This window comes from Ixodes scapularis, unplaced genomic scaffold (assembly GCF_016920785.2).
Source record: "Ixodes scapularis isolate PalLabHiFi unplaced genomic scaffold, ASM1692078v2 PGA_scaffold10__122_contigs__length_95168666, whole genome shotgun sequence".
Taxonomy (NCBI): Eukaryota; Metazoa; Arthropoda; class Arachnida; order Ixodida; family Ixodidae; genus Ixodes; species Ixodes scapularis.
Genome location: NW_024609836.1, coordinates 21,145,461 through 21,163,008, shown reverse-complemented (window position 1 = coordinate 21,163,008; position 17,548 = coordinate 21,145,461). Strand labels below are relative to the sequence as shown.

General features: G+C 45.2%; 1 protein-coding gene across 1 annotated transcript in view; it reads right to left on the bottom strand.

Annotated features, from left to right (window-relative positions):
- The window catches only part of LOC8042925 (zinc finger FYVE domain-containing protein 26), a 207,899-nt gene that overhangs the window by 75,017 nt on the left and 115,334 nt on the right, over nt 1-17,548 (bottom strand). Inside the window, exons 23-25 of the mRNA XM_029966725.4 lie at nt 8,231-8,410; nt 4,609-4,760; nt 926-1,124 (exon numbers count right to left, since the gene is read on the bottom strand). Coding sequence (XP_029822585.3) covers nt 926-1,124; nt 4,609-4,760; nt 8,231-8,410 — 531 coding nt within the window. The remainder of the gene's footprint in view (nt 1-925; nt 1,125-4,608; nt 4,761-8,230; nt 8,411-17,548) is intronic.

The following is a 17,548-nucleotide window of genomic DNA, read 5'->3' as shown; positions in this document are numbered from 1 at the left end:
ACCTCCTTTGCCCGCTCTGGACTGCGCTCTCGGGACGGTGTCGACAGGGTGAGCACTTCATCTGACCTTGTCGGCGCGGGGGTTTTGGGGACAGTGTGTCTATTGGTGTTCCGATAAACACCGTTGGACCCAGTCCTATTGTGGTACGTGCTCCTCCATTTTAGAGAAGCGATCAGTTGTGCGGCTGACGTTCGGACCCGCCCGTAGCGGCGTTCTCGAGAGAAAGCTGCGGGGTGTGGGAGTAAGTAGGCTTGGCGTCTGCCGATTAGAGACCGCCGCATAACCCTTCGGTTACCACCACCCGTGACCATCCCACAGCGTGTTGGCTGCCCTAGCGGTAGTGCAATCCAAGACTGCTGGAATATGACTGAAGCAGACTGTCCAGAACGAAGACAACCCTTTGCCCTTAACATATTCAATCGATGCAACCCAAACAGCTAGCAAGGACCTGTACAAGCTAGATATAAAGAAAAACACCTGAACATTCCTATTTTTCTGGAAACAAAACAAGACTACCGTAATATCCCGAAAGATAGACCACCTAAAATCGAAAGCAAAGCGGCGAAAATAAAAAGTGAACAAACTTTCGCTGTGCGATCAAAAAAAGTTGAAAAAATGCTAGTTTTAGATTTTGTGAATCACAAAGCTTGTGATTACAGGGAGGGGCGACGGCCAAAGACGACTGCCCTTCCCAGTCAGCAGTGTATGATTATCTCCTGTTGCAGCTACGTAACACCATTTCTGCCAAGGTCGGCACTGGCCAGGGTCCTGCAATTATTAAAAGTGGGCTATCTTTAGGTGTTTTTGAAAAAAAAAAAATAGCAAATTATGGCAAAAAAGAATTATCTTTCAAGGGTGGGGCATCTCTCGGGATGATATATCTTTTGGGAAAAAGAAAGCGTTCCTAATTGGGTGAAGAAACTACCTGTTTGTAGAGGCGAAGCCTGTGCAGCTCGGCTGCCACTTTGGCGTGGAGTGTGGAGTTGCCGAGGTAGAGGCACTGGGACAGGAGACTCTCGAGCGTCTGACTGGCATGCAGGTCGGGCCACTTGAGGTGGTTTCCCAGCACACAGTCTACCCTGAGCTCCAGGTCGTGGATGCGCATGGCGTACGTCCAGGGGCCGCTGCGCACACAACAAAGCCCTATGGACGGACTGCACCCATAGTGTGGGACTCGAAAATCACGAGAAAAGAAAAACGAACTCCAAAGAACACAAAACAAAATTCTTCAGCGCAGTTTAACGGTGCTTGGGACTGGACCAGTCGGACTCTCACGCTTCGATTAAACCACGCCGCGAAGGATTACAAAGGTTGATGCTAACTAGAAAGGCAACGCGATGTACAGAAATTACCCCTTAGTAAAGGATACTAAGCGTAGCCCTCCCAATCGCAAAATATTGTGCCCACCAAACATTCCCAAAACCCACACTTCGTAAAATATGCAAAATATTGAGGCCGCGAAAGTAAAGTTAACAGTATTTGCCTTCAACTTTGCCGAAAGGTCTACAAGAGGAGAAAATGTTGTGTCGAAGACTGCCACTGCCGCTGAAGCAAACAGTCTCTATACTGCTGCTGCCGAGAAGCGGCAAGGGATGCTATCGTGCCAACATCGGCAGCGATGGCGTGACAAGCAACTCAATCGTCAATGTAAACCGCGTCGCCAAGAAAGATGCAGAAGCTACTCAATTGCCAATGTAGACAGCGTCGCCAACAAAAATGCGACAACCTACTTAATCGCCCATGTAAGAACGAAGCTGCAAAAACAAAGTCACCGTTTCGTGCGACGGTGTTTCCACGTAATGTTTAGCCACGAACTTGACCTGCGCCCTCGATTTTGGTCGCCTGTCTTGCGGGCGACGTAGGTGTCATTTACTCTATCCGTAGTGTACCAATTTGGAGTGTCAACTAAGCTCCTGGTCCACGATAGCGAATCGGGACCAGCGGTGGTGGTGCTCGCATACCACATTACGGCAGTGTCTTGAGAAAACATAGTGGCCAGCCGCACTTTTGAGCGCCATCAAGGCAGCATCTCTTAGTTGCCAAGAGCAAGTTCGGAAAGAATCTATGGAGTAAAAAATGTGCATGCATAGAGCCCTCCGCGAAAATCATACTCCTGACCAACAATTTCCTTGCGTGCGCGCAAAGCTTCTCAGCTCCCGTGTCAGCTCTCCTATCAGGTGGTGTGTTGCGAGATGAAGAGGCGCTAAGAAACAATGCCAAGTGAAGAAGCTGTGGCAGCCAGTGCATTGCACAAAGTGGGAGTTGCGTCAACCATAGACTCAAAGAACACAACTCGGAAGCATCAAAGGTTTCAAATGAGTCTTTTCACCCAATCGTCGTTCTTTATTTCTCCGACACTAGAATACTCAGCCAGGCACAACAACAGGTTTGGGAGAGAAATCATTGAATCATTTGCCATGGGGACTGTCCAACAGCAAACACTTCTTTACCTTCATTATCACTGACAAAGACAGATGTTGAATCCCTAACACTAGAGACGACTAGATTACTGATACCTTGTTGTCACGCTAGTGCTTTTTAAACTTAAATTTATAGTACATTTCTCTTTGAGACTGTCAACAATATTTCTGCAGCTTCATTATCACTGACAATGATGAAGGTTGAATTCTTTGCATCAGAGATAACTAGATTAGTACTGATACCTCGTCGTGACGCTGGCGCTTTTTAAACTTCTATATTTAGTATAGTAAATTCCCTTTCCTTTTTAAATATTTTCTCCTTTCCTTCTTCGAGAACGTTGAAAACTTTGGGGGCGTTTTTATAGTCAGTGCCATTTTATGTTGTTGTTGCGCAAAGAAAGAAGTCCTCTTTCCGTCCCCATCCTCAATTTTTTATCCTTTTAAGTATTTGTATCTACTAAGAGGGGACACTACCCAGAAAAAACAATTTCAGCAAAAAACAAAAAGTTGATTTTGAAAAAAAGCCATATTTACATCCACCAACATTTAGAGAGTATTTGTAGAAAGTGCCATTAGTTTGCACTGCATAGTTAATTTTTTACAAATTATTTTTGGTCCACCGATGCTAAAGGAAAGGTAGAGGTTAGTGCACTTTAAATGCATTTTTCTCCATTCCACATTTTGGCATAAATTTCACTTTAGGAAAATTATTGTTTTGTTATTATGTAACAGATTTATTTTTATGAGTTTTTCTGGAATGAAATTTTAAGGCAAAGACAGCTGTGAGCTTGTATTTTTTATTTTTGTCATTTTTCACGCTCAAGAACTAAAATTTTGGACAAAGGATGGAAATCTAAAAAAGGGTATCAGTGTATATGTGGTTTTCTTGTCATGAAAGATGGTGTAATATAGAAATATAACTCCATAGCTATCTGCTCTGCGCTGTCCTAAAGCAATATAACACATGAAAACGACAAATTTGTAAGTAACTTCAAAACGATAGTTTTCCTACGCAGACATGCCCACTTTCATTTTTGAACATTTGCAATATTTTTTTGTACTTCTCCCAGGCTAACGAAGCTTGGCAGAAATGTTCTCAACATCAACAAAAACAAGCCCTGTAAATGTAATTTAAATCAGAGAAGTGGTTCAAACATTCACTTCTTTTGGCAGTGTCCCCCCTTAACACGCTCGTTTTTGATAACAAAAAAAAAAGCCATTATTTTCTTTTAAAAATCGGAAATGGTCGACTGCAATGTCTGGGGTGGTATTGCGTGGAATGACCCATTTGCTTTATTTCAGACAAGCAGTCTGGGGGGCTCGTGTAAAAGAAGACAAGCTTGTCTTCCGATGGGAACCCAGCCCCTGGCTTGCACATCACTCAGCAACAAACTTCTAAGAAAATTTTTTTAGATGAACCAAACAAGTTGGAATATTGACTGCAGCTCATAAGAAGTTATCCAGCGCGGCCCGAGAGAGCGTCCGCAATATCCCAAAATGTGACGCACTACAGATAAGGCTTCTAAGAAATTTGTACCACACCGAAATTCGAATCAACCGTGAACATATCGTCGAGATATCGCATCTCCCCACTTCCTTCCAAGCTTGCTTCCTTTCTTATCGCCTTCTCCACACTCTTCCCTGTACGTGCGAAAACAAGCTCCATCAACGCCTTCTAGACAATGAGGTCGCAGTGCCGCATTTTCTACGTCACCTAGCAGAAGCCGGGATTAGGTTCGGGTGGGTTACAGGCTGAAGTTGAGCACACTGGTACATACTAGTGATTCGTCAGCTTGAACTTGCAGAAAGAGACGCAGAAAGGACAACTGTTCAAGTGAGACCCGTGCACAATCGGTGAAATTACAATTTTGCCCCCCAACGCCAATAGAGCACTGAGGCGACTCCCCTTCCTTGCAGGACTGTGTCACACAAAGTGGCTATACCTGGTTTCACCTTAAGTCTGGACGTAGCCAATCCTAAAAGATAGGACCAATTTTAAAAAAGTGTGAGACACATGACCATACATGACTGGTTCAACGAAGGCAGAACACAAACAGACACATGCCGAAAGTCGAGGCCATTTCATTGGTCCCACGTAGGCTCTGCCCGAACTGATAGGAAGTATAGGAGCCAGCCACAACACCCTTTATGGGTTAAAAAAACAACAGTCTGCGCAAGGTTGGCTGACCTGTCGTCCTCCTGCCAAGTGTCCCGGGAAGCCAGCAGCCGCAGCACGTTGCGCCTGTGCGCCGCGAGGTCGGAGGAGTGGTCCCCGTCCAGGGCGTCCACGAGCTCGACGAGGGAAAGGGCGGTCACCCAGTCTCCCTGGGATGAAAGCTCCTACGAGCAATGCCAGACGTGCCCCGGAATCAATGCTCAAATTCATTGAGGTGACCTCGCTTTTCACCCTTTGCAGCGGTTACATTTTGCACCATGTCCCTCGACAAGAACAAGTAGGACCGACCTCCAGCGTATGACGTTGCGTGCAAGCCACGTATCAACACGTGGAAGGTGCCAAAACATTGCCCGTTTTCAGTTCTACATCTATCCATTTGTCTTGGTAAAATCAGCGCAAAGACAAGGGAGGAAGCACGACAGGATACAGCACTACTTACCACTGGTATTTATTACTAAGTGTAAGGAAGACAGAAAAGTAGTACTGATAGTTAAAGGAGGAAGACACAAATAAAAAGACAAAGGGGTGGGAGAGAGAAATAATGATAAAAAAGAAAGAGAAGAAAAAGTAAGGGGAATTTGCAAGCTTGATTGCTGGTTTACACATCCGCATCGGCCGCACCCACACTGTCCAAAACGACAGCGACCTCCAGGACACCGGGAAAACCGTGGTTCATGTACTGAATGGTGAATACTTTTCCCGCTGACCATGTCACAGTTCTTTACATTCTGCCACCTGGGCCGCGTCCAGCACGCCGTTGGACTCAAACCTCAAGAACACATTATAAAGGACAAGAGCGCAAAAGACACGGACAAGTAGAAGAACAGGAGAGGACAAGACAAAGCATACGACATACGCAGTACTTTCGTCAAAATGGCTCAAGGATTGAAGTTCACAAACGAGTTGGCAAAAAACAACATGCTCCAATTTCTGGATTTGCAGCTTCTATTTCAAAGCAATTACACCCGTTGGATGTATAATCCACGGTCCAAAAAAAGGCTTCCATCATATGACTCGGCCCATTCTAAATTAATCAAGACGGATTGTAAAAAGCTGCCTGAAGGCGTCCCTGAAGAAATCTTGTGAACACTCAGCAAAGAAAAGCTTCAAGGCACAAGCGCAAAGGCTAGCTGACTCTGGGCATCCCAGTTATATTCCAGACTCCAGCGAACCATAGGGGGCGCGCTGGTCAAGCAAAATGGCGGACGAAAGGAGGTTGTTTTCGTCGTTCAGCACGCGGACCACCCTATATTTCTTGCACTACAGCGCAGAATTGGTGTACCATATGAAAGCAAAGTGACTTTTCGATGGCAGAAACCTTCTAGTCAGTGCGTAGGAATGGCACGGCGGAAGCATAAAAATAATTACTGGAAACTATGTTTGTTTCTATGCTGCCTACGAGAACCAAGCAGCGATAGCAGATGACGGAGTCGAAACGACCTCCTCTCTTAAGCTTCTTGGCGCTGCCGCTACGCGGCTTCGATTTCGCTGGTGTTGCCAATAGTGTTTGATGTTGCTGAAACTTTGGCAGCTTACAAAAGAGCAACCCGTTTGGAGAAACCGGCCTGCTATAGTTCCCTACAAGTACAGAGTAACACACAACTTGAAGAGGGTAGCCTCCAAGTTCAGAGTCAATGTAGCTATATATGCTCCGGACAAACTCAAGAGGCTGTGTCCCAAGGTCAATCTTGAGAAGCATCTAGAAGATCAATGCAGTGGGTCGTCTATGAGATTCCGCTCTCCTGTGGGAAAGTGTGTGTGGGTCAATCTGGCCGGTGTGTCAATATCAGACTACGTGAACACGCCCTTTCACGAAAATCGTCTCCGGCAGGACACCTCGTCCAACATATCCGAGACTGCAAATGCACCCCTGGGTTGTCTAAAGCCAGAATCCTCAAGCGACACCACAGCCTGAGAGCCGGGGAGATCTATGAGGCTTAGATCATCAAAGCCAGACGGGACAATTGCATTAGCGCACCGTCAGTGGCCTGATCTGACAGAGAACTCCAATACCTCAATTGGTTTTTTAAAACGCTACAATTTTTCAATTTTTTCTTTATCTGTTAGATGTTTCTTTAAACTTCTTTCTTTTTCTCTCATTTTTGTTTCTTATCGTTTTTTCTTTCTTATTTTCTTTCTCTAGTCTCATTTCCCCAGTCCAATTCTTCTTTATAACTTTTCATAAAAAAAGATATTTCTCTTTTCTTAGTTTTTTTTCTTTGACAGCAACCTTCCTCTTCCTTTCCTATCACTAAAAATCTCCAGTTTCGTTTTCCTCTTTCACATTAAAAAATGTCAGTTGATAGTAGCGCTTTGTCCTGTCCTGTCCTTCTGCTTGTCCGCGTCTTTTGCACGAAATTTTGACCGTCGTGACATCCGCAGGCATCAGAATTGGAAGTTCTCTCGGCAGTAGGAAAATGGGAGCGTTAGCGGCGGCGAGTTGGCAGTGTGCCGGTAGGTTTTGCTGCGCTGACGGCGCTGACTCTTTCCTGCTCGGGGGCAACAGTAGCCGTATCGGGTTTCAGGCGGAGGGCTCTTGGAACCTGCCCGCATTCGCCAAGAGCACTGTGAATGTGGCTGTAATCACGCTCGCTGTCAAAACATTCTGAGCATACACGAATGACCTCAGACCCGGGGTCCCTCAAACCGACGAGCCTGCACCAAGTGCTTCGACGTGGCTCATGAAGTAGCAAGCGGTGAAACTGCAACTGTTTCTTTTTAACCACCGGACTGCACAAACTGTGATTCGGGCACTTCGGTACACTGCAGCCTTTCGGCATAGCGACCGAGCGATTGATCACAAACAATGTAAACACTACTCGAGCAGCCAAAAAACGAAAGTCTGCCAGGAGCAAACCCGTTCAGCAGACGACGCTCGTGGGTTGACTGCGCAGGTGCAGTTCAGTGTTCCTCTTGCTTTGTTTACCCCTTGGATAGATGGCGCTTGACTCTCAGCATTATCAAATTTGCCAATTTTCGTCACATCTCTAATTAAGCTACAGAATGTCGACCCGAATATTGTTTAAAAAAACTTTTAGGAAACATTCTCCCACTATTTATTGTTTATAATCACGGTGCTGGTGAGGTTGGCTCTTACCCAATAGGCGACGTGGATTTGTCTGATGTGCTGCAGTTACGTGGATGTACCTCAGTGAAAAGGCAGAGAGCTTTCGAAGAAAAAAAGGTGTAAAAGGTCCTTTTTTTTTTAAAAAAAAGTTCTGTAGCGAAGAATGTTTTTGGCTCTTTATTTCTGTGTTTTAAAGTTTCTTTTCACACCTTTAACGACGTGCAAGGAATGAAATTCCATTTTAAAATCGTTTCATGGTCCCTTTAAAGACCCCAGGCTTAGCTTGCAGTAGTATTGCACTGGCTAAAAACCTCCACTACAGCTTAAAATGCCACCATACCTCAAAGGCAGACTGACCTTAAGGCTCGTTTGCACAGTTGTGTTTGATTTTGTTTTAAGGCTGCTTGCGTCGACCTGTTGCACTGCACGACGCAATGCAGCGCAACGCGGTCGACGCGAATTTGTGAACCAGCCTTTATGCTGTGGAAACATGAACACATGACTTTTTTTTCTGTAACCATGATTTGGGTAGTCCGTCCTTGTGGCCATCTTGGTGAAGAAGGCTACCTGAAGTGCCTCCCAGACCAGGCCTCCATGAGAACGGCCCCCGAGGGCCATGCCCATCCAGGCCTGGTGTGAACGGCTGGTGGCCACTTGCACCCAGAGCGAGTAGGCGTGCCCCAGCAGGTTCTCCAGCGGGGAAGCGCGGAACTTGAGGGCCTCCTCGAAGAATGCCTCCTTGGGCGCCTGCATAACAGAGTCAAGGGACTCTGTTACTTGCCTCACTGCAGACATCTGGTAAAACGACTCGGACAAGAACGGCAGGCAGGGTCCCTCCTCTAGCGTGCGCACCTTTGCTAACGGCCTCTCGTGAGCAGTCACTCAAAAGCCACTATAACTGGTCTAAAAAAGGGGGCTATCCTGTTTTACCCAGACTGCTTTCATGCACATATCCATGTATGCTGCATGATCTTAGTTACCAGCTGTCTTGCCTAGCCATATCTGCCGAAGTGCATCTTCATGGCTAGTTCCCATCTGTTGTGCAATATCTGCTGGCAAAGCTTCAATAACCAAATTCACATGTTTTTCAAAAACTTCTATTCTCCAGTAGAGGTATCCGACTCATCCAACGTCCACTTGGAACTTCCAGTAACCAGTCCCGAAGTTTACAAGCCTACATTCCTCGTTTTTAAAAAAAAATTGCTTCGCATAGTTGATTGGACCCTTGTCATCTGGCAGACTCGAAAAACAAATTCATGCAGCGGCGACATCAAAATTAGTTTGAAGCATCCTTAAAGGGACACTGACACCCCCCGAAATTTTTTTTCCAATTTTTGCCAGGCGCTTCATTATGGTGTCGGAGGACTACCCAATTAATATTTTGCAACAGAGTCGCGTATTTTTTTAATAAAGCCAAAAGACGCAACTGCCCGAAACCGAAACCGAAACATGGCGGAGGTCGGAGAAGTGGAGAGAAGAGAGTGGAGTGGCGGAAGTCACGTGACTACACCCGATTGTGCGTTTTTTTTATTCTTTTGCAGTTATGTTTGTTCCGCTCGTTGTTCTGTACTCCAAGATGAGTTATTTTGTACATTGAGGAGTTGGAGATGAGTAGTGAGTGCCCGTGGTGAATTTTCATGATCGGCTCCGAAAAGAATACACACAAGATGTTGCGTGAAGAGCTGGCTCACATGTCCTGTGTCCGAAAAAAAGTGGCATTGTGCGACAGAGTTTCCGAAAGATCAACGGGATTGGGACCAATGGCTGGCTGCAATTCCTGTAGAACATTTACGGGAACCTCGGAAAGCGGACGCTACCTGATTTATATGCTCCTTGCATTTTGTGGAAAGTGATTACATTGAGTTCGCAGGTGTCGAAAAGGAAATCCCATATCATTTAATTCAGCGACATGTATTCCACAACATGCTTCTTCTTTTTTTTTTTTTTGTTTCTTCAGTGATAATTGTAAAAAAAAAAAATGTAGACATCAAAAAATGACTGAAAAAAAAAAAAAAAAAAAAGTTTCACGGGGGATTGAACTTGGTCCTACCGCGTGTGAAGCGGACGTCTTTCCCACTGACCTACTGAGCAACCCTTTAGTGGGGAATCTCTTTTCTTAGTAATAATTCAGCCAGTAAACTGTACGTTGGAAAGTTTGCTGCCGCTTTTCCTCTAGCAAAAGCACTCCCGGGTCGAAGTCGGGAAGCACCACGCATTGGCGACATTCGCACCTAGTAAAGAAATCGTATGCGTGCATATTCAACTCGAAGTAGACACGTCGTGCTTGACGTTTGAGCGAGCGATGTCTTCAGCCACGAGAAGGGAGCGACGGCTCGGCGGCGTCTTTGTGCAAATCGGCTTGGTGGTCGGGCGTGTCGTACGGGATGAATACCAATTCTTTTGATCAGTCCCAAATTTCTCTTTTAAAGGCAGACGAAATTCGCCGGTACCGCGAACGACAGTTCTGAAATAGAGGTTCCACGCCCGTCGTCCACTGCCATCGCCGTCCCCACGAGACCCACGATACGCGAAACGACGCATGCACAGAATGCTTCCGGTTGTCCGTGGAACTTTTTTTTCAATCAACGTATTTGCAGCTTTTTAGAAGCCACAAAAAATGGGTTTCATATTTTTTTCTATTTTTAATATTGAGTGTGTGCTTTCAGTGACCTACGACTTTGATTAAATTTGGTGGTCGCATCGATACCTTAGAAAACGGCCTGTGACCGCGGAAAAGAGAGTGAGCGAGACTCGAACCGGCCAGTTCTTGATCGGCGGTTTTCGGGCAGAAAGAAACCGAATTTCGAGCCGCAAATTCTGTTCTGGATAGTTGAGCTCTCATGTGTCACGTACAACTAAAAACCTCGGCGAGTATGAATACCCTGTCAGTGTCCCTTTAAAGGGGCCCTCCGGAGCGTTCTGCGATGGTCTATTTATGGCGGTAACTCAATCTACGGGCCCTAAGGATTTTAAAAATCATAAAATTACGGTCATGCGCGGCCGATTTCCCTATTAAAATTGCTATCAAAGCCCCCCTTTCTGAGATGACCCCGGAAAATGGGAGGGGCATCTCTTTAGTGTCAACCAATAGCAAGCGAACGATTCCGGCTTCACTGCGCGTCACCAACGCGGCCGACCGCCGACGCGCGGAGGAATCTCTTGAACAAGCGCAGACCGTCGTCAAGGAGCCCGGACTTCGTGCTCGGCCGTCGTCGTTCGTGGCGCCGCACCATCGCGCTGCTACTGCAATACGCAGTCGCATTCCACAGATGACAAGGAAGAGTTTGACTCGTTGACATAGAAAGATCGCCAAGCTGGCTTCGGAGTCGGGATCCACGGGAAGAAGGAACACGTGTCCCGCCAACGCACGCCTGCACACGCCCTGGGAAGCAGACGACCCGACGCGCCGACACATCACACCCTAGCAACAAGCTTGCGGGGAGAAAACATAGTTCGCTGGTTTTGGAACGATAATTGCGAACTATGTTTCTCGCACAATCAGTTTACGTTTTTATCAAACTTTAATTTACAACAAGCTTAAAAAGTGTTGCGATAATAATGTTCGCTTTCACGACGAGATGCAGCATTTCCATTGGTCAAGTTTTAGCGATGGGCAGGGAATCGGGGATTGTCTTCCAAGAGAAAATAGTCCCGTTATATTTCTACTGCCATCTGCTTAATAAATTATTTTGTAATCTAAAACCTTGTATACATATTAACTTGCACCTACTAGGCAATATAACAACATAAACAGACGATCTCAGAAAGCTCCGGAGGGCCCCTTTAAATGTCTGCCATGGTTGGGAGAGTTATTCTTATTGACAACAATTTTGTTGAGAGTAAGAAGAAAAAACTCCAGGTACACCTAAGCACTTCTTATGAGTTGTGAACACGAAAGCATGCAAGCTGTTCGTCCGCTCCCTTTTTCGTCTGCTGCATACTTTTCATCGCCAGTAGCGCACGTGCTCCCCTGGGCACGCTGACCTTGGACGCTCAGTGTCAATGGCGCGCTGATGGACACGCAGTGCCACTGGGTGAGCGGTCGTGAAAACTGACGAGCGCAGCAGCCAATGGGAGCTCCGTCAACACACGTCAGCCAATAGAACCGAAGCCGAAATCCATCAGCTTTACTTCGCTCCTATTGGGATCGGGGAAACTAGGTGCCATTTTCGCGCTTCAAACTGATGACATAAGCTTGCCCCATGGGACAGTTAATGCTTTCGCATTACTAACGACCCCATGACTTTACTTAACACAGAAATTAAGCTACAGTATATCTTTGCCGCAACGGACCTGCTTATCACAGCAGACATTTGGTTATAAAATACCGACTTCTGAAGTTTGGTTGGTTTTCCTAGCTATCTGTGCCAATAAGCCAACTTGGTTTATTACACATTCTGTTATAACATACATTTGAATACACTGGACCATATTAGGGAGACTGTAAGTAGTTTACTGTTCCATTATAGCAAACTCTTTGGCAGTAGTCATTATTTCGGGCATTATGCGGCACCAGTGTGGAGGGGCGCACCTAACACTAAAAATACTAATCTAGAGGGCGATACACGTTTGTTTATTTGTACACTATGTTTGTAGGGCCCAAAAAGTGCACGTAAAACCAAATAAAACATTAGCCTCCCGAGACAGTATTTTGTGAAGTTAGAGCTCGTACAAGCCAATGTCGAAATGTGATTTATATTAGAAATGTATGGTCTGTCCTTTGCGCTATTCTTGTGTATTAGGATTATCAATGCATGCATCTCATTTATTTTTGGCGTTGTGTATGGAATTATTTAGAATAATACCATTTATTATCTCTCTTCCTGCAGGGTGTGTGTATTTGCCTTCAGACCTATTACCATTTGAGCACAGTCCTTTTTGGCATACCACACATCCCGGTGTTTCACACTGCCAAACAATGAACAAAAAAACCTGTTTCCGCAGGCTCAACAACTCGCATGTCTTCAAGCATCATCCTTTTGCGTTGATCTCAAGCAGTTTCATACAGTCAGATTTATAGTTGACGATAACAATATATCTAATTACTGACTGAAAATTTGACAACATAAATAAAGGGCCGATCACCTTAAGATATACATAAGTAAATGCACCCCCAAATTATCTAAAATATAGCTGCGTGCATGATTGAGAAGATGTGCTTCACCGTTCATCTAGAAGATTCGCAAACACTCTTACCTGGAACGTAAACGATAAGGAGGCCAGAATGACCTTGCCTGGTCAATCTCTCCCCAGCTCTTTCCCGAACATTCTAGGTCAAACATTCCAGATGACGAGCATAGTAGATAAAGAGCCGAGCTTCATGTTGCCAATTCATTCACCGATTCTCTCTCGCGATAGCCAGTTGTTACGCCGACGGACCAACACTTGCTGCTGCCGCCGTCAATGCTTGCTGCTGCTTTCTCGACGAGTGTTCTCGTTTTTGGTTCTGGCACAAGTCTGCCCCCTTTTAAACCTTTAGTTCATTCAGTTTTCTTCTGCCAGGAGTGAGACAGGTGAAACAGGTTTCGGAGCAATTTTTGAAGCAGAAAAGTCTGAATTTTGGAGCAGCCTAGGAGCACAAAATTCTCGTTTTGGAGCAGCGGTTTACGCATTTTGGAGCAACTTCGAAGCACAAAAGTCTACAGTTTGGAGCAGGTTAGGAGCAGAAAATGTTAGAGCGGCTTATCAGCAATTTAAATCATAAAAATCTGATATAAATCACGCAAATCAGATATTTCTTTTGTAATCATTATTTTTGTCCACCCTGGTTCCAATAAGTCATCAGTGCCAATACGCACCAAGATAAAATATAAAAGAAAAAAAAAAAGACCGCATCTCCACGTGGTGAATGATGTTGATTGGGGCGAAGCTCTGGTGGTGCTGATGATACTGATTTTGTTCGTGTATACGCCTTTGAGCATTTAACCGCAGCGTCCTCTCGTCTATAAACGTTTAGCCAATGCATGCAAAGTTTAACGCGATTATATACGCATTTGACCGCAGCGCTTTCTCCTGTATAGACGTTGAGCGGCTACATGCAACGTTTCATCCATGACATCCCCACCTCTTGAGTTACTACCACATCTCAGAGCCCCTACTCGTCCCGCAGTCGTGGCCGAGTGGTTAAGGCGGTGGACTAGAAATCCATTGGGATCTCCCCGCAGAGGTTCGAATCCTGTCGACTGCGCAAACATTTTTTTCTTTTTTTAAGAAGACAGATAGGATGGCAATCGATGTATGTGAGCACGGACGCCGGACGGACAATGCTAGACCCTAAGGAGCTTCACCCCTAAAATGGAACTTTGGCACAAGATGCAGCCCTTTTCTACAGGGTGCCATTTGGCACAAATGGCGCAGCCCTTCCATCGCTGTACGAACGATAAAAAGCTATACATAAACTCGTTTCACAGTGGGAACGATGCCTATTGCTGGAACAAGGCGTAAAATATATTCTCTGTTTAGTGGTTCAAACCAGTTCTAACTGGTTCTAACCGTTATTTTTTCTCTCCGGAACTGAACCAAAACTGAACCGAAAGCTGTAAACGCTAACCTGAACCCGAACAAATAAAAATTTGGGTTCGACAACCTGCTAGCAACTGTGGTTTCTTGCAAGCTACCATACGTTGGTTGAGCAGATCTTCCTCTAAACACCCCTGTGAACGCAAAACGACTCGCACTCATAAACATAAACGAGCTCAACAATATCTCACAAACGCAGGCAGCCATGTTAGTTATCGTTTCAAACCATAACGGAAAAGAAAACTTTGAATATTTTTAAAAACAACGACTCTGTTTTTCAAACTTAACAGTATTGTTGAAAAAAATAATGTTACGGCACGGAGAAACAATTTTACAGCGAACACTTCACACGTCAATCATCTCTCCGACCAGAGCTGAGAAACAGTGCTTAGCTGGCTGAGCACCTTTCATTATGGGCAGGGCCTGGAGCAGGGCCACCTCTGCCTAAATTGCATTTAACAACGTTGACATCTGAAAAAAAACCTTTTCTCGTGAAAAAAAATTTACGAAAGGATGCGTACTGTGTAGACCCTTTAAAAAATGAATTTTTCTTTTTAGTGTTCTTTTAAAGGGACCATGAAATGATTTTAAAATCGAATTTCATCCACCGCACGTCGTAAAAGGTGTGAAAAGAAACACAAAAACACAAAACTAGGGAGCCAAAAAAAATTATTTGCTATAGAACTTTTAAAAGAAAACTGGACTCTTTTGCGACTTCTTTCCTTCGAAAGCTCTGCCTTTTCACTACGACGCATCCGCAGAAACGGAGCACGTCAGCCGATTCCACGTCGCCTATTGGGTAAGAGCCTACCTCACCAGCACCGCGATCGTAAACAATAAATAGCCGGCGAATGTTTCCTAAAAGTTTTGTCAAATAATATTCAGATCCACATTTTGTAGCATAATTAGAGATGTGTGGCGAAAATTGCCAAATTTGATAATGCTGAGAGCCAAGCGCCATCTATCGTGTGGTAAACGAAGCAACTACTGCGCGTGCGCAGTAGGGCAGGGCCGACATCAGAACGGTTATTTCCTTTGGTTTCCTTCCTCTCAAAACTCTGACTGACTGAACGTTTATTTTTCTACGTGTTCATCTCGCGCGTGCCGACTTCAAGCAGCAAGAAAAAAATGTACTTAAAACAGACCACGACGAACAAGAACGCTGGATCCACAAACACCCGAGAAGAGCGACAACAGCCGCGAATCCCGCTCCGACGAAGCTCTCAGGATATAGGCCTAGCAGGCACTCCGACTCGGCGCAGCGTTGCTTCGTCGCAAGATTGTCTGTCTGCCTGCGACCGGCTGGCGTGCTGAATGGAATATGCCCGCGCTACCCTTGTGGACCCTTCCCGTATAATAGTTTGATCGCTGACCTCAATTTTACGTTAAGAGGCGAGGTCAATCTCTTCCCCTTGTTTTCCGAGGCAGTGTTGACGAACACTCGTCGATTCTCCCTTCTTGTTTTGTGTGATATAGAGCTGAAATAAACGCTGTATGGATTACCTTTGTAACACGGTATGTACACTTTGTTATTGGTATGCCATTTTTATTCTGACAGACTGCACGTCACTGTCGAGCTGTAACAGTTCGTGAGAGGTATACGTGCAATACCGGTCCAACCTTTCTTTGCCGAGTGTCGCGTCAGTATCGAGTTGCAATCGTAAAAGATCGGTCCCGAAGCGCTTACCAACAGCGCGAATACAGCACTTCCATCAAACGCGCGCGTCTGCTCTGAGTGTGAACAGGTATTTACGTGGCTCTTGCTGACACTCGTAGTTCAAACGTATCTTTTTTAACGTCGGCTCGCTCCTGCATCTCCGAGACCGCGAAAAACGCTGCGGCAATTTGTTTCCATCTACGTCGCTTTGCAAACGACTGACACTGGCCGCCTTTTGCCAACAATGACAGTTGGGTTGACTTCTGGAGTCTTCACCGGAAGACTCGCTGCACTTCCCAACAGGCATACCGGTGTATGGGACTAGTCCCATGCTGTCGCTGTAGCGCGACGTATCTCATTGAATTTCGCTCAGCTGCGATGCGGCGATGAGAGGCGCCGATTCAGAAAATACGTCGGTGACATCGGCGCAGTAAAACCTACCGGCGTACCCCAACTCGTCGCCGCTAACGCTCCCATCTCCTACTGCCGAGAGAACTTCCGGCTCCGGAAATAGCGTTTGTCACGGCTTGTTTTGCGGTCAAGAAAAAGTCGATATTTCATTAATTTTTTGTGTAGAAGTTAATAAACCGAGACGAAAACGGATGCCTGTTCGGCATTAGTGAACATTGACGGTTTAATGTAAAAGTTATCTGGAAAAAGTAAAAAAGTCATTTCATGGTCCCTTTAAGGAAAGGTATTTCAAGTTTAAGCACTACTCTGGAATATCTGAGCCACCCACTAATGCATCATTATGAACCAAACAGTTTGCACTGTGAATATATACTTGGGAGCGTGTTGGTTTTTGGACAAAGACGACAAAAAGAATAACACATTTAAAAAACCAATGAAAAAAAGAAAAAAAATTTTTGTAAACAGTTTGGTTGGGACACACGTGTCAATTAATCTTTAGAGAGAAAAAAAATTTTTCAAGCAATATTGACGGCACGAGACGCGATTGAGTTGGTAGTGACCTCCTTTCCACTTGTTTTCTCTCTGGGCATTTCAGGCGCATGGAGGAGAGGTGGATTGGCTTGGACATCACGTTGAGGTGGAGAGAGCGTATGACCGTCTCGTTGAGGTCGAAGGAGTGAATGGCTATTCCAGGAAGTAATAGACTATGTGCACGTAAAATATAATAAATCTTGTACCGTCAATATTGCCCTAAAAAAAAAAATTTTTCTTTTTCAAGTAATTTTTTTTATTTGCGTGTCCCAACTACACTGTTTAAAAATTTGTAAAACATAATAGCACCTCACGACAAGGACGAAGAGCAGGAACGAGACAACACGATGTTGTCCTGCATTGTTGTCTCGCTCCTCCTGTTCGTCCCCGTCGTCAAGCGCTATTACGATTTCGAAGTTTCAGTACCAACTCGCCCAAGAATCCGCATTACTCATGTTTAAAAAGGACATTTTTTTTTCTTTCCAGGGGCCCTCTAAGACAAAGAAACGATAGACACTTCTTTCATTAAAAGAAGAAGTGTTCGTCGTCTCTTTGTCTGAAGCGTGTTATTCTTTCCGTCTTAGTTCCTAGTGTACATGTGCATTATTGTTTATAAGGTTTGTAGGCTTCTACGTTGCTTTACTGAATAGTTGCCGAGTCCGGATAAAGTGCCTCGGCCGTCAATTGAGAGAGGGCTGATCAAGAATGAAGAGCTCGAGAACCTTTGTTCTAAAAGACTCGCTAAGAACAGGCCCTAAGAACACGCC